Source organism: Arctopsyche grandis, chromosome 13, assembly GCF_051622035.1.
Source record: "Arctopsyche grandis isolate Sample6627 chromosome 13, ASM5162203v2, whole genome shotgun sequence".
NCBI lineage: Eukaryota > Metazoa > Arthropoda > Insecta > Trichoptera > Hydropsychidae > Arctopsyche > Arctopsyche grandis.
Window position 1 is genome coordinate 13,038,385 of NC_135367.1, and position 22,423 is coordinate 13,060,807.

At 33.9% G+C, this 22,423-nt stretch overlaps 2 protein-coding genes across 3 annotated transcripts in view; one reads left to right on the forward strand and one right to left on the reverse strand.

Moving 5' to 3' along the window:
- Positions 1 to 1,321: 1,321 nt before the first annotated feature.
- LOC143920894 (uncharacterized) lies at positions 1,322 to 3,602 on the reverse strand. 2 transcript variants are annotated; one of them, XM_077443911.1, is made up of 3 exons: positions 3,392 to 3,602; positions 2,962 to 3,311; positions 1,322 to 2,849 (listed from the first exon to the last, which is right to left on the reverse strand). In XM_077443911.1, the coding sequence occupies exons 1-3, from the start codon at positions 3,504 to 3,506 to the stop codon at positions 1,455 to 1,457; spliced, it is 1,860 nt and encodes a 619-aa protein (XP_077300037.1). In that variant the 5' UTR covers positions 3,507 to 3,602; the 3' UTR covers positions 1,322 to 1,454. The 2 variants fall into 2 exon arrangements, with proteins under 2 accessions (XP_077300037.1, XP_077300038.1); XM_077443912.1 differs by having other exon boundaries at positions 1,328 to 2,849; positions 2,962 to 3,315; positions 3,396 to 3,548.
- A 1,315-nt stretch (positions 3,603 to 4,917) lies between these two features.
- The window catches only part of aPKC (protein kinase C iota type), a 191,539-nt gene continuing 174,033 nt past the window's right edge, over positions 4,918 to 22,423 (forward strand). The window contains exons 1-3 of the mRNA XM_077444358.1: positions 4,918 to 5,003; positions 6,141 to 6,401; positions 7,483 to 7,603. Coding sequence (XP_077300484.1) covers positions 6,225 to 6,401; positions 7,483 to 7,603 — 298 coding nt within the window. The 5' untranslated portion in view covers positions 4,918 to 5,003; positions 6,141 to 6,224. The remainder of the gene's footprint in view (positions 5,004 to 6,140; positions 6,402 to 7,482; positions 7,604 to 22,423) is intronic.

Sequence of the window (22,423 nt, forward strand, 5' to 3'; positions counted from 1 at the left end):
GAAACATGTAAATAGGATTTAAATATAGAAGGAAAGTTGATTCGAATTTATGTATAAATAAAAACATTTTCCCAATATTTGATATTATGTTTAGCCGAAATTAGTCTTGCATGGATTATACAATAATAGTGATGTCATGCCGCGCCGTCGTCTTTATAAGGTCTGTATATATTATCCAGCATTGCACGTCAACCGCTCGGTACAGTATTGCACGGAAAAGACTAATTCTAATCATACTACGCAACAACGACAGATCCAGGGGGGAGGGAGAGAGGGGGCGATGGAAGGAAAGTGCCAGATATTTAAAAATATGTATATATTTTTGTTGGGTGGAAAGTAATTGAAAAGCAAAAAATTGTTGATGATTTTCTTTTATTCTATCCGGCCTTATCTAATCCTTTGGTGATCTAAGACCCCGCTCCGATAGAAAGAAATCTTTCTGCGTTAGAATCAGCATAATGCAAAATTATTAAGCTAATATCGTTTTTAAAAGCTTTTTTGAATAATCCGAAAAGGTTTATTTCTTATATTTTATGTAGAATAGCAATAGCTATTAACGATCATCCAACTCGAATCTGCTTCATGAGTTCACTATTAAAAATTAAAATGTAATTGTAGCAAGTTGCTGCTTAATATTTCACTATATTGAGATTTGCAGGATGTTCAAAACTTATGCCAATCAAAACGTAATACAGCGAGTTGTCGGTCAACGATCCATCATATCAAAAGTTATCTGCAATACTACATATCGATGGCTTAGTGCACATATATTGTATGTCCATTTTTGATTTTTTTTGTAACGAATTTTAAGTTGGTAAATGCTGGAATAATTTAGGTTTTTCCTTTCAATATAATTTATGTGGTATACGTAAATTACCGTTAAAATTACATACATAGATATATTGTAATATTATTACATACATACTTATTTTCATTCGACAAAATTTCTCGATAGTTCTCAATTCTAAAAACCAAAAATTCAATCTCAGGATTTCGATCAATTGTTAAATTTTAACATTTAAATTAGAAAATTTTCTACATACTATCTTTAGTTTCCGGATTTTAGAAACCAGCTCTACGAACCAAAATTATTTTAGTAACCGGCTTTATCTAGCCAATGCGAACCTATAGCAGCACATCACTGCACATACACATTAGTAGGTACGAATCTGTCCATATAGACCGTACTAAAGAATATTTTTCGTATTGCCATTCACGTGCAGTTGGCGGCTTGAGTTGTACTAGTTTAGACGTACCTTAACTGCTCATCCCGGAGTTAAATTAGGTTTGCATTTTTTTACAAAATTAAAAATTAAAATATAATATAGTAAACACGTGTATATTTCTCTGAAATAATATAAAATTTTAAAATAAATAAGTACATAAATATGTATGAAAAATAATCATTAAAAAACAAAAAATTTAAAAATTCGATAACACATTCTAATATTTTATTATATATTTTGTAGGTAGGTAAATCTATCGCAGTCAGGACAAGAAACTAGTCCAATCCTATGAAGTAAGCACACAGCTTTTCCACAGGAATAACACATTAATCTAGTTCTTTTTTTAGCAGGCAACGGACAAAATCGGCATGATCCCCTACTCGGCGTTGACTTAGACACAACTTTGGTTTCTGTTGATGTTAATACTACGGGTGATTTTGGCAGAACCTCTTCACAATATGCTAAAACTACATCAATCGCATATTGTTGCTTGACGTGATATGTTTGTCTGATAACTTTCCTTTTCAAAATATTAGGTTTCACCAATTCCAGACACAATTCTTTAATGAAAAGCTTCTGACGGTCTGCACTACCTATTTTCCAATTTGGGTACCTGTTTATCCATAATAAGTAAGCATTTAGCGCTGCCATATCCAACAATTCCATAAACACTCGAAAAGGCCATCTCTTGGTCGCCTTTGCACAACAATACCTATTTTTGTCTAAATTCACAACTGCATGTTTTTTTCGCTTCATTTTGTACGCTTTATGTAAACTTGTAGTACCAGCGCCAGTGTGAATTTCTAAATTATTTATATACGACGTTGAAGAGTCGACTGCTGTCCAAATCAATATCCCATATCTGCCGCGCTCAGATTTTTCGAAAACTCGAAATGGACAATTGCCTCTATATGTCACCAAGTGTTTTTTCACGAGTATGTTGGAAGATTGAGTGTAATTTAGTATACAGGCGTCTCGAAATTTATCAAAAATTACTTTTATTGGTTCTAATTTGTTTGAAGACGCTTGAAATCGTTCCTGCCGTGTTTGTTTGTTGTCAAAACGTATGTAACTGTATATTTTGTAAAATCTATCCCGAGACAATGCTGCCGAAAAAAATGGCCAGGCAAAGGGAGTTTCTTTTGTCCACATTTCAGAAATATTTATTTTTTGTGGCGTGATAATATTTTTGCCAGATGCCAGCATTAATCCAACGAATGCATATAATTCGTCTTCTGTAATTGCATCGATATTATTTTCCAATAATTGAATATTATTTATGTGCCGATTTGTCTCATCACATATCTCTTTCACAATTTCTTCATTTATGAATAAGGAAAACATTGATTTAATGTTAGTGCTGCTAACAATTTCATTTTCAAGTTTAGAAGTCTTGGTATCCCATTGTATTGAGGGAGCAGGTTGTTGCGAACTTCCATCTAATCTACATTTTGTTCCAATTACTGGATTATCTTCACTTTCACATAAATCAAAATGTAAGTCTAGTTCTTCAACGAAATCTTCTGTGTCCGACGTATCATCTTTAATTTCAAATTTTGAATCACTATCATCATACTCATCTTCATAATCGGCTATCAATTTATTTTCAGCTATTTCTTTTTTCTAAAATAAAAATAAATTATTATTAAAAATGATTATTATTGTTTGGATAGCAAACAAGTAGTAATTACACTATTGAGACATACAAAATATAAAATTTATTTTGAAATGTTACCTGCGAACATTTGTTTGTATTTTCTTCATGATGCGATGAAAAATTGCTGCCGCTTTGGCGTTTCCTCTTTAGACTGTGATGTGGATTATTCATTTCATTTAAGTCAATTTGTTTCGAAAAGTCTTTATCTGCTGTACTTGGCTGCCTTTCATTAATGACTGGTTTGATGTCTACATTTTCTTCCCAAACATAATCTTCCACTGTGATTTCTTCCATCTTGATTTGAGATTTTGAAAATCTTCGCCTCAGTATTTCGTCATTTTGAATGCAGGCTTTCTTAAAATTAGCAAACGATTCCAGGTGGGATTCGCACGACAGGCATATTGAATCTGGAAACCCATCACCTTGTTCTACCTGCCATGGAAAAATAACTGTTAGGTATAATAATTTGTGAAATGTATAAGATAGAGAAACAGAATAGCGGATACACCGACTTTGAGATGACAGCAGTTCCAGATGTGTCGTTCTATTGATTGAGTATTGTTGTAGATGGGGACATACGTTTCAAATGGCAGGGAAGATAGGCAAAGTCGGCACTCCATCATGCTGAGTCCAATTTCAAAGTTTAGAATACCCTTTTCCAATCATACTAAACTGTCACAACACAAGACACAGGGTTGCCATCTAATTTACAATGATACAAATGTTTTTGCACAATGCCGTCGTGTTGTGTTAATACTATGACAAAAACTGTGTTCGAAACAGTAATCGGATTATTCCACAAAAAGCGATATCGTGCAAGTCACTAATATATCGATTACGGAACATCTGGTACTCGAGTTCTTGTTAGTACAATATTTCGCGTGTTAAGCTTTCGATTGATGGAGTTTTGGGTGCCAGATGTTTCGTGATCGAGATTTTAGTGTCTTGCGTGAGACCGCTTTTTGCGGAATAATCATCGAACTGTACGAAACATGCAAATGGGATGTAAATAAAATAGAAAAGAAAATTCGAATTTATGCATAAATAAAAACATTTTTTCAATATTTGATGTTATAGCCGAAATTAGCCTTGGTTTGATATAATTAAAAGTTACGTCATGCGGCGCCACCCACTTTATGTCCTCCACAAATATTAGTTGTAATGACTTAAGGTCTGTTCATACCTATCCAGCACGACCATTATCCTGCAGGTGTCATGCAAGTGCGGATAGTATTCTTTGGTACATTATACGGACGTATTCATACTCCATTCGCGCATGCGCATTTACGCATTCGTGCGCGTCCATATAGAATGAATCAAAGAATACTATCCGCACTTGCATGATACCTGCAGGATACGGGTCGTGCTGGATAGATATGAACAGACCTTTATTCCTAATTAAGTTAGCATTTTTACTACCAGGAGATACATCACCTCAAGTTAACTCAAGAACGACAGTGTCTTCGTTATGCTGCAGTTACACGAGGCCAATTGTTAAGATATTTCACTGAGTCAAATCAATATTGATGAAAGCCAATATATAGCCTTGTGTAAATGCAACATTATTGGTAGAGCATGGATTGTTTCCAATCCTCCTTATCATCATTCTTCTGTAGGTACTGGATCGCTTTCAGTCCTCCATCTGCAGTCACCATTCAAGAGCACTCCTGGTTCTCACCACCATTTTTAGCACAGCGAAGAAGTACTAATGAGAACTCGAGTGCCAGATGATCCGTGATCGAGATTTCAGTGAAGTGTGCGAGATCGTTTTTTGCGGAATAATCACCAAACATCAAAATCAAACAAGAAGTCAACATTACAACGAAACACTCGAATTTATGATCTTGTAAACCTGCCACAAAATTAAACGTAAAAACCTGTAAAATTTATTTGGTATCGTTCTTTGTGTTGCATTGAATTTTATCCCTCTTCATATCCAATACCATGGTTCTGCTACCCAACATTTCTTTTTGATTTTAATTTCCCTGTTTTTAAAATATACCGTTATGCCATTTGTCAATTTTTGTTACTGGCAGCACTCGCAATAACAGTGCAGTTCGTCACCTGCGCTTGTGTCAAAACTAGTTTATTTCACCTTTTACTATCAATTACGCTGAAAAGTAAGGATTATTTAAATTAAAAATAAAACGCTTCTCTGTATATTTTATACACATTTATTTAGAAACCATAATTTCCATTGTAGTTGTAACAATTAGTTCGGATCTCTCAACTGTCATATAAGGTACTAATTGTAGGTGAATGTGATTCACCGCATACATATATTTTCCATCATCTTCCAAGGCCTCATGATGCATAGCTTTGAATTCCGACGTAATTTTATAATCCGTTGTTGAGGTATTCAATTCACGCTCTTTCATTATCTCTTCTTCCAGTCGACAGATAAGGGGTATTATTTACTTAACGATGGCTTCGTACTAACCTAATATGTAACTAAATGCTATTTTATAACATTTCGATAGTCAATATTACAATTCCTTGCTTTTTTTTTGCAATATATGTGTATTTGTTGTTTCACGATTATTTATTTTGTGCAATGAATCTGGCAACTGTGTGAAGTTAATATGTAGCTATGTATTGTATTTGTACTACGAATGTTTAAATTTCAAACTCTTCGCTGTCAGTATTTTGAACTAATGACTAAAGTGAACTTTGAAAATTTTTATATACCTACTAAATTTGCATCTTAAAAAATGTCTATATTTTTTAAAATTTAAATTAGTTTTTTCTTTTATATGAATTATGACGCAGTTTATACTCGTTAGTACAAAGGTTTGAAAATATTTAAAAGTATAGTCAAGTAGAACTCTGTATAGTAACAGACTTATGCTTGAATTTTGTTTAATTTAGTATCCGTGGTAATAAATGGCGGTTAGATAAATATAGTCTATCTATCTGTATACTAACTTATTTGTACCTTATAAGTTTCCGCACCTTTAAAAGTAATCAGTGGAAAGATTTGCAGTGTTTGAGTGAGATATATTGACTCTGGTTGACAATTGTACAAAGTTTTGCTCCGTTGCAAACAGATTCATAATGTTTTTGAATGATTCGTTTGAACAATCGTATTCCATTTGAATATTACTATCATAAATTTTCAGTATCACAATTTAAAACCCCTTCATGTGAAAGCCAAATAAATTAATCCATCTCAATATGTACATAGATTAATTAAAATCATACTGGATATGTGGGTATTTTCATATATGTCATTGATTTCCTTATTATTTTGACTTCAGATCGACGGAGAGAGGGCTTTGAGACGACTTCTCAAACCACTGATGACTTTCAATCTGTAATTGCGATCGAATCATACTTGATTTATGCAACCATCTTCCAAAATGCCGACCCAACTTGTGAGTCAGGACAATACGACGAACGACATTCGGGTCAAGACGGCCTACAATGGGGACATACACATCACGTACATCCATCAGAACATTTCGCTTCAAAATTTATGCCAGGAGATGATAGCGATCTGTCGTTTTTCACCAGAACAGGTTCGATACTTACATTACTCAATATATATAATATATACATCTAGTGTTTAATTTTTTATATATGTAATGTTCATATTTAATTTGATTATTGGAATTTTTAGATTCATACATAGAAATTAAACCAGTAATTTACATATAAAAGTGGTGAAGTGCATGAAATTAAAATTTAATACAACCGAAAACATCACTGTTGACATTTTATAAACTATACATATGTATGTTACAGTTCAAGTGTTCATTCTGGTTCGTTCATGAACGTGCTAGTTTGTTCATACACAAACTATTGGTTTTAATGCTAATAGTCGAAAGCTATCTTCAAATAGACTCCCACCAGGTGTCGCATGAAATTTGTAGATGTCAAAACTTTTGAGCTTTTAAAACCTTTGATATGTCAAAATTCCTAGTATTTAAAAGGGAAATACTATGGAAGTCACATTACAACTTTGTTATAATTCCTGTTTCCGCTAATATTAAAAATATTGCAACCCAGAGTAAGCATATGTATGTATGTATATAAATATGTAAAGGATGGGACAAACGATTGAGAATATATATACTTATGCCTAATAGTTTGTGGATAATGAAACTAGTTCGTTTGTCAATTTGTTCTTTTGTGTACACTATAACTGGCCTGATTGGTTTGTGTATGAACAAACTAGTATATTCATGAATGAACGAAATCTACACTTGGACATATATATTTAAAACATACAAAAATAAGAAAATATTGTTTTTATATTATATTTTGTAATTGAAAAATTCTTATTGATACATTTTTGCATATACTTTGATAATTAAAGTTGATTTTAAACTTTTAATCCTCAGGACTTGTTGCCAGGTATAGCATTATGAATTGCTTTCAGATTTTGAAAGAGACTGATTTTTATGATTATTTAAATAAATTTGTTTGAAAAAGCTGTAAATTATTTAGCTTGATGAATGATTTATGGTTGTTAGTTATTCTCTTTATAAAAAAAAATTGCACGACAATTGATTACACGTGACTACTATTCTGAAACACTGCTTGTGTAAACATTATAAAATTGTCAGTCTATTGTATGATCTGTAATTAATATTACAGGTGTTTACTATGAAGTGGGTCGATGAAGAAGGGGATCCTTGCACCATATCAACGCAGGTGGAGTTGGATGAAGCCATACGTCTATACGAGCTGAATCGTGACTCGGAGCTCACAATTCACGGTATTTACTTATTAATCAACATGTAGTTGGGATGGTGAAATGTAATTGCTTTTATTTTTATATGTAATATGTACGTATATCTGTTTTTTATCGCTGCAATACCAGCATTGATGTTGCCAAACACGATTTTTTTTTCGACTGTTTTGTGAAAGAAAAATTGAATTGGTAGGTGGGAAGAATATCACTGTGGCAAATTTTCCATAGATTTTTTGAACGACTGTGGAAGTCAGTAATAATTTATTTAGATTTAAATGCATTTAAATTCTATCAGTCGTCATACTACAATACTTTATCTGTTCTCTCTAACTCTATATCAGTGATTCTCATGTGAAATTTTACCATAGCCGCATAATTGACATCGGTGATCCTATGAAAATTTCTGGTGGCCGCATTAAATTTTGCTTTTGTTGTAATTAAAAATAATAAAGCTAAATTTTATTTCCTAAAATTAATAAGTTCATTTCTTAAATTTTTTTAGTACATATCTTATTTGAAAATAATGCAAATGGAAATTCCTTAATACCTTTTTCTTCCAATGCAAAACGCATCGCTGCTTCTAAGTTTAATCTGTCTGGCTTCGAAGTGCACTGCACTAAATGATCTTTCACAGTTAACTACATTTTAGGAAAAATCGACTATATTAAATTGACTCGATTCATGGTCAATGTATAACTTGGACCGAAAATTTTCAGCCGTGTTATTGTAAAAATGGTGTTTACTTACTCGGTAATGATTAATTTCCAATAAAGCATATTTAAAGTTGGCCCAACTAAATAAATTGAATATTGAAAACAATATTATTCTCATTTGTTCTATAAAATTTCCATTTATCATCATCTGAAAAGGGAATACAAAGAAAGAGATAAAAAATTGAATTCTTCAAACCTTTTATCAAGTTTCAGATTTAGAGATTGAAGACACTCTATTATTTTAAGTTTTAATTTTAACTTAGAAGTTGTGTTTGTAAGATATTCTAGGAAATCGCTAAAAGAAGATAAAATAGAAAAATTGTCAACGAATTTCATAATTTTACAAATTAAATTGTGAAATATTACTCTATATTACGTCGGTGGTCGCACATGAGAACCACTGCTCTATATAATACATGGTTTTGATCAGAGAAATGTAATATTAATAGAAGTGGCTTTAGGTGTTCTTTTGTTGTCAAGTGACATTCTGTCCACGGACAGATCTAAATAATTTTAGCATCAGTCGTATTTGACGCTTGGTGCTCGACGTATGTCCGATAAAAACTTCTCTGTTTGTTTATATTACTCGCAAGATGGGCAAGCATCGGTAAAAATTGCACAATACATTCAAAAACACACAATAAACAACATGGGATACATTTTTATAAGTAAACTGATCCGATTGTATTCCGTGCGATGTAGCGTATTTATAGAGACGTACCGCGTAAAATTGACAACAATTATTCATTCGTAAGGGCCCCTCTATTCTTATTACATCTCTCTGGTTTTGATAGTATTATTTTATTTGTTTTGTCGTGAACGATCATTTAAGTTTATGGTAAATGTTTATTTGAATTATTCAACCGAAAGTTATTGGTCTATTTTGGAAATTAGCAGTTTTTTGTCTTCATAGGTTGAGGAATATGAAACGAGATGTGAGACGTCCATAAAATTTGAAGTCTGAACGATTTATCATTCGGTTGTCTCTTGTAGGTGGAGAAACCGCCTCATTTCCATCGACGCCCTCCTCCTCTCATCCTCGCAGGACCCTCGTCAAAAATAGAGAAAAAAAATAAATGCGATGAAAAAACTTTCCGCATCTCACAATCTGATGATCGATTGCGCAATGAACTGCCATTTTGTTGTATGTCCCCCCCCCCGTACTCTTTCGTATGTAGGTTGTGTAACTAGGGAGGGTTAATTCAACGTTCAAAATGTGTGAGCGTTTTTATCGTCGCCCACAGATGTTTCACTTTGGCTTCTTCGTTCTTTATTTATTTTTTCGTCCCCATCCGATGTTAGAAGACATTCGCGTTTTGCAGGGTTGGCTAAAACTTTGAAGTTTTTTTCGTTTGTGTTTAAATGATTATTCAGTTGGTTAAATTTATTTTTGTTATATCCACAGATTTGTTCAGTTAATTTTTGTCTTAAAAACATATTGTGATTGAAATGGAAACAACTGAAATAACACAGGAAGTATTATATCTTTATAAAAGGGATTTAGTTGTGTTATGGTAAATTTTTGCGATGATTCAGAAAAAGGAAAAATTAAGTGGAATGAGGAAGTTTAGTGATTTTACTTATACGTATATACATAAAGTGACCATTTTTATCAAATTCAGATCCAAAACATTTTTCCCAAAAAAATATTTCTTCAATTACTAAAAAAGTTAACGAACATTAGAGAATCATGGACGCACATTTACATATAATAGTAAAATATCGATTTCAATGTTTATAAACAAGCCGATTCCTAGGGGGTCGTCGGCAAACGTTTAAAAGTTTCAACATTCAAATGTGTTTTATCATTGGACAACATTATTCATCAAAGAAATAAGTCGTTTGGCAGGTGCATTTGTTCCTGGTAAACAGATACAATTTTCGACTAATTTTCCAGTAATTTTGTAGGAGACATCATTTTCAATGAAGGCTTTGAATATTTAAATGCATTTATTAGATAAAAAAAGTTTACTAGTTTTATTTCACAATTTGCCAAGACAAACTTATTACGAATGGTCACCTTAGGTTCAGATTGCGTTAGTTCGGATTTTTATTATTGTTGAAAAAATAAATGAAAGAACTGATTCATAAAGATGTGTATGGAACTCTGTTCCACTGACTTGAAATATCTCGAGACTTCTTTTCTCGACTTTTACGATGTATCTCGTCTTGGAGTTTTTATATACATATACAGAACAAATATATGCAATGTTTTACATAGTGAAATACTCATTTTACGAGATCAGAATTAATTATTATAAATATATTATAAGAATTGATTTTTAAACGTTTTCAAAATATGTTAAAGGTGTGTTAATAGATTAAAAATGTATTCATACATTTTTACATCACAATATGTCTTGTATATTAAAGATATTACATACATCTATTCAAAAAAAGATTTTTGTTTGTCATATACAAACTGTCTGTTCAAGTAGACGAAAATTCGAGAAAACGAGTCTCGAGAAATAATAAGTCGGTGAAACGGAACGCATCGCTATGTATGAGAAAAGAGAGATAAATTTAAACAGAAATAAAAATAAGTAGAATGCTTTGTTTAATTTTATAGAGAAAGTGATACGTTAAGGCTTGTATAAATAATTCAAAGAAAATAAAAGAAAGGATTAGAATAAATTGAACATTGAAAGAAAAGGCAAATAACAAAATAATACTATTATTTTTGTTTTAATTTCAATTGTACTTATTTTCAAAACCATGCATATTTTTATGCTCTGGGAAATAGTGGTAGAAACAAGTTGGTAGTTGAAATATTCAATTTAAATAATAGGATGCGTATTATATACGTTATTAATATGATAGATAATTTTGTATGGTCTATTTTTGGAGGGCTAGCTCCATCCCTAGTCTTTTATTGTAGGCAATCGTGAAATTTAGCGGCAAGAATGATGCTAACATATGTGAAATTTATTACATTCCGCGTGTGATAAATCAAAGGAGCGCGGGGACGCACACTCTCGATCCCCGTCCCAATTTTCGCGAAATGAGAAGAGAAAGACGAAAAAATATACCGACGTGTGTATGTATTATATAATATGTATGTGTTGGCTTGAGAATAAAAGGGAAATAGTTCAGTTTTCGCGTTATGCCCGCTATAAATTCGAATCGCAGCCACAACGAAAATAGGAAAATTCATAGGGAAGAAATACGCTTCCGGTCGCTTTCGCTTCTTGTTTCTCTCGCGAAATGAGGTTATATTAAATACACATTATGTAAAGAAAATATCGTCGTAGCGCCAAAGCCTTACTTTGCCGTAATGAAAATCGCTTTTGAAAGCGTCAAAATACCCCCCTTTTCCCATCTCTATCATCGTTTTCCTTCCTCGCTTTTTTCCGGTTCTACTTCCGGTCGCCTGCGGTTGTTTAATTTCATCGTTTCGACTTTCGCTCTCTTTAGAATGTACATAGTACCTGGGTGGTGCGCAGTTTAAAATTCCCGCTCTCTTCTCACTCTCTCTCCCTCTCTTTAATCGTCTTCTTCCTCTTCCTTCATTTACATATCCTTACGATTTTCTTTTCGGGGAGTGGAAAGTAAAAACGATCGTGTTTTCCGATCGAAAGCCCTGTGGTTGGTTCTATTATGTTTTACAATGTTGATTTTTTAAAAAATGTGTGTACGTATATACATATGTACATATGCTCTTTTATATTATTTTATATATTTCATTTTTACCATTAGGTGTAATGAGAGGTTGCCCCAAAAATATGGTCAAATTTGTACATAAATTCTAAATACATTTAAAAATGTATGTAGGTATATTTTACAATCAATAAATTTGGATTTGCGACGAATTTGCGAAATTTTCTCTGCACTCTCTCGACTCTCAAGCAATGGACTCTATCACCAAGGCTCCATATAATATAATTATTTGAACACCATTAATCATATTGAATGTATTGGTTTGTAAAATGCTTATTGTTACGTAGTAACCTTTTTCCAAAATTTTGATTTTTTCTTTCATAACCAGCAGCATGGACTAGTGGTTAACATATCTTGCTATGGTCAGTGTGGTTATGAGTTCGAGTCACACTGCTTGCTGCTGGCCAGACCTTGGTTTGTAACCAGGTCGGCCGTTTCTAATCAGAGTTTGCCAATTTTTACATACCTCCTTTACGTTTCACTTACGATTACAATTCAGGAAAAAGTTTGTCTCTTATCCGATCGTTTTCATACTTTGCCATATTGCTCATTTTGGTCATCAATATAAGTAAATGGAGCCTCCCCCATTACGATAGAGAAAAAATATCGTATAAGAAGCATTTCAGGACCGAAGATTTTTAATCTCGGTGACAGTTGGTAGTCATTAATTTTATACATAGATGGCGGTAGTAAAAAAAAATATTGGTGTTTTTATTTAAAATAATAATTTTTTCTGATTTTCATTGAAACGATTACCAATTTACCAATTTCTCTCGCGAAATCTTGAGTTTTTGTTATATCTCAGGATTCACCGGGTTCCTCTCCATAGATGTCTCTGTGGATGTTTATCGTATACATTCGTATTTTTGTATAAAAATGTTGATTAAACGTATTGTATGTCTGACCATAGATGTCATTTATGGTTTCGAATTATGTAATGCTTATGTATTAAAAATCGGTCTCCGTGACGAGCTAGAATGTTAAATTACAGAAAACACAAATATCGGAAGGCAAAGATCGAAAATCCAAAGATCTTAAGTCGAAAGATCAAAAAAAAGGGTGCATGGTAAACGGTACATACTCACGTACATACTTACTTACAACAGGAAAAAGAGGAACAGGCTTTTCCTCCCGTATTAATGTGCGCGCGCAGAATACGGGAGGAAAAGCCTGTTCCTCTTGTTCCTGTTGTATCCTGCTCGCGCAAATTAAGTGAGTATGTACCGTTTACCATGAACCCTTTTTTTTTGATCTGTCGACTTAAAATCTTTAGATTTTCGATCTTTGCCTTCCGATATTTGTGTTTTCTGTAATTTAACATTCTGGCTCGTCACGTAGACCCATTAAAAATATATATAATTTCTTGATGTCTATGGTACACTCGTCGCATTGGAGCGATCTGTAATGACGAAGTGTACATTGATTGATCGATTAAAAAAATAAATATTGAGCTTTAAACCACACCTTTTTTATTTGAACGTTATACAGGCTATTTTATTATTATTTTACGCAAGGCTTTTAGCTTTAGCGATTGACGTTTCCTATGTAATAAAATAATACCAGTGTCAATACGCGCGTTCGATTCCTATCATTGCAGTGGGTCGTTTCGCCTAGCCCAAATCCTGAAGCGTATAAAATTAATGATTTTATAAATAAACCTACCTGTGCACAATATGATATAGATATGGAAGCACTCTATAGCCAGGATTTGGGTTTCATAACCGACCTTTATTAATGATGTAATCCCCTAGCATTAACTGTGCACGGCGAGGTCGAGGGGGTGGCCGCTCGGTGCGGTGCAAAACCACCGGAAATGCTATCTCCGAGTGAGAAAAGTACACTCCGGTCCAGAAGCGTCGACGTCGTTAAATTTTAATTGTGTAGCCTCGTTTTAAATATGAATGCGGCGGCGGCGGCGGCGACGCGTTCGCCGATTCAGATCGTTGCAAAATAATTCATGGATTTCTCGCGAATCAAATCGCCACACCTACCGCACTATGCAAGTTTCTATACAATACGTAGGCTTTGAATTATCAGCCGTTTTCAAATATTCTGCGCCGCTTTTCGCCAGATTTTGACACTATTTATGTTTTGTCTTTTGTGTGTGTGTACAATCGGAATATGATTCCACTTGCATTTATGTAACCAGCGGCGTGGACTATTATAGGTTAGCATATTATGTTATCGAGCAGAGTGGTCACGGGTTCGAGTCCCACTAGAGTCCCGTTGCTGGCCAGACCTTAGTTTGTGACTCCAGATCAATCGTTTCTTATTAGAGTTTGCCAATTTTTCTGATTTTCATTGAAACGATTCCTGTAAAATTGGCATCTCCTTCCCCATCTTCTCTATATTCAGCGTCTTGAGGTTCGCCAATTTGACTATAAAAATGCCGCAAAAATGTCTCCATAGATATCGCTGTGGATGTGTGTATGAATTCGCATCGTACAAAATGCTTATGTACATACATATATTGATTGACTGTATTGTGTCTGTATTAGTGCACTCGTCGCTTTGGAGCGGTCATCAAATCAGCGAGTGTTCATGTTCTATGAAATGAATAAATCCGGGCTAAATGTTTTAATCGGTTAAATTCTTAAAGTGAAATTGTCCGAGCCAATCTTGTACATTAATATAAACGTATCATCATAATCTTCATTTAACATCTACAACTGGATGAAGGCCTCTCCAACTCGCATAGAGCCGGACCACACCGGGTGACTTTGTTGCGCGACCGGATCAAATGTATGCAGTCGTATGGTGATTGCCTGGTCATGGTGATTTTCTTGCTTTAGTGACACAAACTCTCTATATGTATAGCGTTGTATTAAGTGGTGCCACACCCGCTGATTAGTTGCCGGTGACTAGTTATTTGTCGCTTTTAGTGACTACTTTTCATCTACCCATCTCTTTGTTTTGTTATCTAATGTAATGCTATCAGGCATGCAAAAGCCATTATACCTCAATTTAGTCTTATCCGTGTTAATTTTTAATCATACTTTCCCCGTACAGCTGGGGCAGTCTTTTAGCACGAGCTATTTAGACTATAATATCAATCTATTATGTATGAACGATTTTAATTTCATCGATCGATTTGGACATGAATAACTTTTATTGTGTTCTTTTTACGATGCAAATATTAACTTATGGTAATTAATAAAATGCGTCAGTTATTTTTTTCATTTTTGCAGATATGAAGACTTTTGTTATTGTATTTCAGTGTTCGGTAGTTTCTTGCGATATTACACTATTGGCAAAATTTTCAACCCGCTTCTTTTATGTTGTCCGTTTACAGTCGAAATTTTGCAACTTTGATACGCGGTGTACCGCTAAAACGCGGACTGATAAGGTTTTATTGGCACTTATTATAACTTATTACTGGATAACGAGTTTGTGTCTTTTAAATTTTCCATTAACTTGGACACTTTTCCGGCACATTTGAAGCCGTTACTCAAGATTCAAAAGTGACGATTAGATTTGTATCCATTTGATTTTTTAAAAATATTTTAATTAATATTTTACTTCAAAGGGTCGCGCAAAATTCTATAATAAGAGTATTTTTAAAACAAAATTACTATTAGGATTTCTAGAATACGAGATTAAAATAATCCTGCCCTTTGATGTTACGAATTTTGAGAATATAGTCGTCTGTTGGCAAGGGCTTTTATTATTTTTTATACCGACACTAAGATTTTTTTATTGAAACCCATTTAGAATATGTGCGCACATCTGAGCATTTTTCGATAGAAGTTTTATTTTTTATTCGCATATAGTACATACATTTTTCATTTTATTCGAAAGGTCAACAGTCTGGGGACGCGGATATATAATATATGGGTCGCTTTTTTTCAACACCCCAACCCTGTTTCATATACTTTTATGCACATACATATGTACATACAACATCATATGAGCACGAGTGCGGGCCACGTAAAAGTGACCGTTACCGTATGACGTTCGTCTTTGGTACCCAATCTTTTTTTTTATAGTCCAACATACGTTTTTACAGTCGGGAAAACAATCCTGTATGGAAATTTTGCAATTTTGCTGTTTTTTTCGTACATTTCCACGTACTTTGCCTAATCGGGGTTGAGCTTTGTTGAACTACTTCCTACGATGCTGTAAGTCTTGTACACTTCTGTTATAATTATTTGGTATAAAACGTACTTTCTTTATGTACATACAGTCCCTTACCAGAATATTACGCCACCCCTCTCGAGATGCGTTTGGGTAAATTTGTCACGGTCGTAAATAACTCATTATGGGAACTTTTGGCCTCATTTTTTTTGTGATCTTATCCTTAAATGCAACTCTATTCACTAGCAAAAAATATCGGTGGATTATCCCTCAAAAGGTCTTCAAAAACAAAAGAAAGATGTTTGAAATCGGTTTGCGTCTGAATTTTGTTCAATATTGACGTGCGTTTCCGTTAAAATCATTCATTATTTTGTGAAAAGCACTGTGTTTTTTTCTCTTTTACTGCAACTTTATCATATTTCTAAGTTGGTATATAATATCTCGAAATTTTACTTTGTTTTAAGATTTAAATTGCGTGTAAAACTTTTATTGGATTTTTTTAGATGGGTAGAAAATCAGATCTTTCTAAAGAAAAAATTGCAAGCATTACATCATTATTAAATACAGGAAAGTTTTCTAAAAACAAAATCGCGACAATGGAGGGTGTTAGTAGGGCGTCTATTAGAAAAATAAAACAAAATCTGGAGACTGATTGCGACCTCACACTCAGTCGGCGAGCTAATAGTGGTACTAAAAAAAAATTTGGCCCTCGTGTGGATCGAAAAATCGCCAGGCTTGTTTCCAAGAATCGATTTAATACAAAAAAAAATATTGAACAACAATTAAAGGACGAAAACGTGAAATATCTACGTCAACAGTACGACGTCGTTTGGGATAATCTTTTGACCTTTTGAGGGATAATCCACCGATATTTTTTGCTAGTGAATAGAGTTGCATTTAAGGATAAGATCACAAAAAAATGAGGCCAAAAGTTCCCATAATGAGTTATTTACGACGTGACAAATTTACCCAAACGCATCTCGAGAGGGGTGGCGTAATATTCTGGTCAGGGACTGTATATTACACAAATTCATCCTTAATGATTTTTTTGTTTGGTGGTTGTTTCCGGTATAAAACTTTAAGCTCAAATAATTTTCCTGAAAATTTAAGTGCTTAATTATTTGTTAATATGACAACGAAATCAAAGATTTTTCTTCGATTTACGACATGTTCCAAAGATTTATATAATTGTTGAATAACATTTTCATAGTATTTGCAGTAAAAGTCAGCAGTATATCTCGGTGGTTACGTCAATGCTAACCACTGAGAGGTTCCCGGGTTCGTTCAAGACCTGGGTTGATCTCGATTGAAAATAATTTATTCGGAAGTATTTCTGTAGTACTGCTTGACTTGGATATTTGTCGGATCATTTTCTATCAGAGTTGGCCAATTTATCTGATTTCATTGTTGAAACGGTTTCTCGTCAAATTGGCGAAACCGTTTTTCCCATTATGTCATCACTATTTGAATATGATTTAAAATTTCTAAGCTATTATTTAAAATTTTGTTCTTAAATTCATATCCACCATTTGATTGTCTTTTTCTCTCCCCATAAATAAGTGGAAAAGCATTTTTAATTTGTAATTAATCTAACGACTGGTCGACTTAGTAATTGGTGACGCTTTCAATTGACACGTTATCTTCCGCTTTTTTTTTCATTAGATGGCAATTAAATTCATTGAATTTTCTTTTTTTTATTTTCTTGATTCACCAAAAGGTAACGGAAATCTACTGGACATACTTAAAATGCTAGATTACAACATAAGATCAAAAGATATTTAAATACATACATATGTAGCATATTTGTTTTTGGTATAACGGTAAAAGACACCTGGGTGAGAAGTATGACGAATATCGCAAATATTGTGTAGTAAAGCTATGGATATGGCAATGAGTGGGATTAGAATATTGGAAACTACTCAAATGGTTTCTGAGAGAATTCAGAATCGACATAGACATCGTTGTCTACAAGTGCATTGTATTTTTAGCTAAATGTGAGTAGTTGTATGAACAAATATACATAGATCGGAATACATACTTACATACCAGATATGGTTGTTGGAGAAGTCTTTGTGCTGTAGAATTGATGCATGATAGGATATATGTGTGTATAATATTTTAAAATAATTTACCAAGACGATTCAAAAGTTCATTCATATAAATCGATTCACTGAATATATGCATGTATAATAAGGCATGGGTGACGCCTAGCACTAGCACAAAATTAAACTGCATATACACACATGTACAGACATAAAGCGTTAATATTCGACAGTCGTAGGACGTCAGACGTCGCGTCGGAAAATTAGTGGTAATCAAAATAACAACGCGTCTTTTTGATTAGTCGACTGGTGCAAACGTACCCACGCGGTCGCCATCTCGGTCGTATCCTCGCACTGTTTCGGCCAAATAAGAAAGAAAAAGGAAAAAGCGCAAAAAAAAGCAATAACAAAATAAAGAATCGCGTCCGTATAAGTGCGTATTGCGTATTTGGCTGGCTCTCCGCTCGGTACTACTCGTTCGTCCCACGCTATCGATTAAAGTCGCCCGTGTACGTTTTGCCCGTGCGAAAAGTGTGCTAAATTGTGTATCGATATGTGGTCATCCGCATCCACGTCTGCCGTGGATGCTGTGTTCACCTGTCGCGGTGATATCGATTTCGATGCGTGTGATTCATGAAGTGCAGTGATGATGTTTTTGTTTGTACATACGTACATAAATGCCGTACTTTTGTTCAGACTTTTGAATAGTCATCGACGGTAGAGAGAAATCTGGTGTTTTATCATCGTATTGTATTTAGTTTTGAGGTCTCGTTGGTTAGTGACCTCTGATTCATTCATATCGGCGATTTTCAATATTTCTACACGTTTGCGTAAGCGCACCTACGAACGATGTGAATTCTGATATCTCTTTCAAATAATCAAACTCAATAATGAGTTTTTTCGTTGTACGTAATAATAATACGATTCTTTGTCGCTTTATACCAGAGGCTCTCAATCGGCAGTCGATGAACCTCTGGGCGTTCTGTGGGTAGATTTTGAAAGGTTCGTGAACTCGGATGGGAAAAATATTTTTTTTTTTTTATTATCTTCACATTAAAATTTTATTATTATTATTATATTATTTTATTTCTGCGTAAAAAAATAATAGCACTTTTATAGTGATTATTAAGAATCACTTTCTAGCATTATTTTTATCAATTAGTAGTTCTTGAAATACGGTTTCAGAATCTATACATGTATATAAAAATCAATGTTTGTCTGTCTGTCTGTTACGTATGCGTTCCTATACCATTCAACTTATTGCGATGAAACTTACATGAGTTATTGCGATGGTTTCTGTAAAAAAAATCGCCCAAAAACGGGAACGGGAATGGGAAAATAGGAATAAGTGGCATTGCAACGCAATAATTTCAAATGTGTTCGCGTCACCACCTGCGTTGTTAGGGTAAAATAAGCAGACAATTGAATAATTTCAAATGTGTTCGCCGCCTGCGTTTTTCCTAAATATCATTATAATTATCATTATCAGTATCGTTTAATTTGATTATTAAGTATTAATTTGAAACTGAAACATTCACTTATCGAAACACATCAAGAGACGGGAACGGGAACGAGAATTGAATATGTTATTGTGGCATTGCAACGCATGCCGGGTTCAGCTAGTACAATATAAAAAGTCGTTTTAAGGTCTAATTAATAAATCTAATACATGTACATATGTACAAGCATAAATTTATTAGATTTTATCGTAGTATATTGCTTTAATCTTATGGTATGCGTATTTTAAAAGGTTTTTAAATCGGACTTGGGCTTTTTCAATCGCATTTTTGAATACGATAAGCGTTAAGTCACACCCTATACAATCAGAATATTATCTATGCATAGTAAATTTTATAATTAAACAAGACGAAAGTGTACGTTCATGAAATTTTTGTCGCAATGTTTAATCGTGTTAGCACATTCGAGCGCACTACGTACAATGTTTGTTCGTTTTGTATTTACAGAGAGATACACGTATGCGTGTACAAAGGGAAAATGCCTTTTTTTGAAAAAAATGTACAACTCACATGTTGTTTGAAATTATGAATCGAAGTGGTGTGCGTTTGTTATGATTTGACCTTATCGAAATTAGCTCATCGTTTTAAATACGCGCGTGATTTCATTGCTCATTATATGTATGTATGTATGTATGTGCTTGTTTTTGAATATCCTTATATAGCGTATGTTATTTTCTTCGGGTGCTTCCATCAATCATGGGGAGGTCTCCTGCTCCAAAAATAGGGCCAAGGTGATTTGACGTCTCGGAGGTTTTCGTCTCATCGATTCGCACTAAGGTTGCTCTCGTATCTCGTCTCGCCTTTTTTTCTCTTCCTTTCTTCCTCGCTCGTTCCCGAATTTCCCTTGGAATATTATATTGTTCCTTATACGGCGTTTGTTTGTATGGGTCGGTATTGAACAAATGCCTATCAATCATCTTGTCGGTGTATCGGTTTGCTCTAGGTCACGTCTCTGCATAAATGCGATTTTGGCGCTTTTGATATTGGAAAAAAATTATTTCGTATATGCCTACATGATATTTATGTTGATGTTTCATCGAAGTCGGGCGAATCCGTCTGCAAATAAAATTTGCAACAATTTTCAAATTAATTTATGTTGTTTCATTGGCGTTATGCAATCTGTGGTTTTTGAGGTTAAAATGTTGAACATTGTACATAGTTTGAAATTATTGAATTCATAATTTAAATCGTTCAATGATTCAATGACGTTTTTTAATTATTTTTATAATACAGTATAATTGATTGAAAACACCGGCATTGCTTATTCATGCAATTTTATTTGTATTGTATGCGCAATAATTTGTATTTATATTTTTTCATTAATTTTTATAACATATCGTTCATTGTTAACTAACACCCACTGAATATTGTAATTATTATAATAAAAGACTATTTATCAAATTTATTCATTCGATGAAACGCTTAGTAGTTTCTTTTCACGTACTTGTATTTATTTTTTTATTTCACAGTACATACACAAAAGCAAAAAGTACTATCTGTTTGTATATGCATATAATGTACAATACATTCAAGCTTTATTAACGTATTATGATTCATTATATTAGTCTGCCTTTTATTATTATACTTTCCTTTAATTTATCGAGATATTAAATAAAAATTCCTACCATTTCTTAGCCACAAACAGCCTCCGTTCAATTCTTCCTAAGTACAATTATGTAGATTATGCTCCATTTTCGTATTTAAGTTCGCCGGCTTTAAGCGAATCGTTTTCCACATACATATTCAGAAATACTGCATAAACGATACGTTTTGCATACATATGTATGTATGTATATCGTATAGCAAATGGAACGATAGCGATAAAGCGGAAAGTTTATACATACAATCCCCTGGAAGTTATCCCACTATTCCAGGGACAGGAATATCGGCAAAACTGGGATAAACACTTCCAAAGAACAATTCAAAAAGCGGCGTATGTAATTTTTCGATCACACAAAGTGTATGTTCATATGTACAGACGTATGCATTCGTGGAGTGGAAAATGAGAAGGGCCAATTTAAAATTGCACGTCGTAATGAGGAAATGTCATATCGTATTTATTATCGTACGGTGTCCCCATTTCGGGCCTCGAATAATCGGCCTGTGTGTCATTTTCGATCGCATTTTCAATCATTCAAATCAGTGTAACAATGTATTATTGTATGAAAAGTACGCGAATTACGCGATTCGGGCGTGTACTGCGTAGCGATCTAATGAAAATTGATTGGAAGCGTAACGTCAAAACGAATCAATGGAGCACGCGGTTCGCAGTTTCTCAGATCGTTTGTCTGAATTAATCACGCGAGGGCAAAATCAATTTGCGATTTCCGCGTTCTGCAGTATGTTTATAATATGTACAGTATGTTGGAGGAATTCTAACAAAATTATCTGTCTTAATTAGAATCGGTTCATATGGATAATTTATCTGAACGAAAACAGCCGTGTTCATTGTAGTCAAATATTTGTTCAGCCGTTTTGTAATTGAGCTTTGAATAAGTTGAAATTTTATTTTTGGCAATTTCTGAAATGTACTGACGGCCAAATTGTATAAGGCAGCAAAGCCTATACTCTATAGACCCAATGGGTTTGACTTATACATACCTTCTTCTTCTAATGCCGAATCCGTATTCGGACGTAGGCGACTACCATGGGCAGACATCGTTTATGGCCCGTGCGAATTCTTCCCTATCATGGGCAAGCCGAAATAACTTTTAGAGACCGAGTCCCATCCATGACCTGATGTTCCGGAGCCAAGAGAGCTTCTTTCTCCCAAGCCACCGTTTGCCTTCTATTTTCCCTTCTATGATTGTTTGTAGAAGGCGATATTTGGGGCCGCGAATA

Bases quoted from the DNA above. Each gene is read 5' to 3' on its own strand.
- LOC143920894 (XM_077443911.1), bottom strand. From the start codon at position 3,506: ATGATGGAGTGCCGACTTTGCCTATCTTCCCTGCCATTTGAAACGTAT. The intron at 3,312-3,391 runs GTGTATCCGCTA...CATGGCAGGTAG, and splicing joins CTGCTGTCATCTCAAAGTCG to AACAAGGTGATGGGTTTCCA. The intron at 2,850-2,961 runs GTAACATTTCAA...TTTTTATTTTAG, and splicing joins ATACAAACAAATGTTCGCAG to AAAAAAGAAATAGCTGAAAA.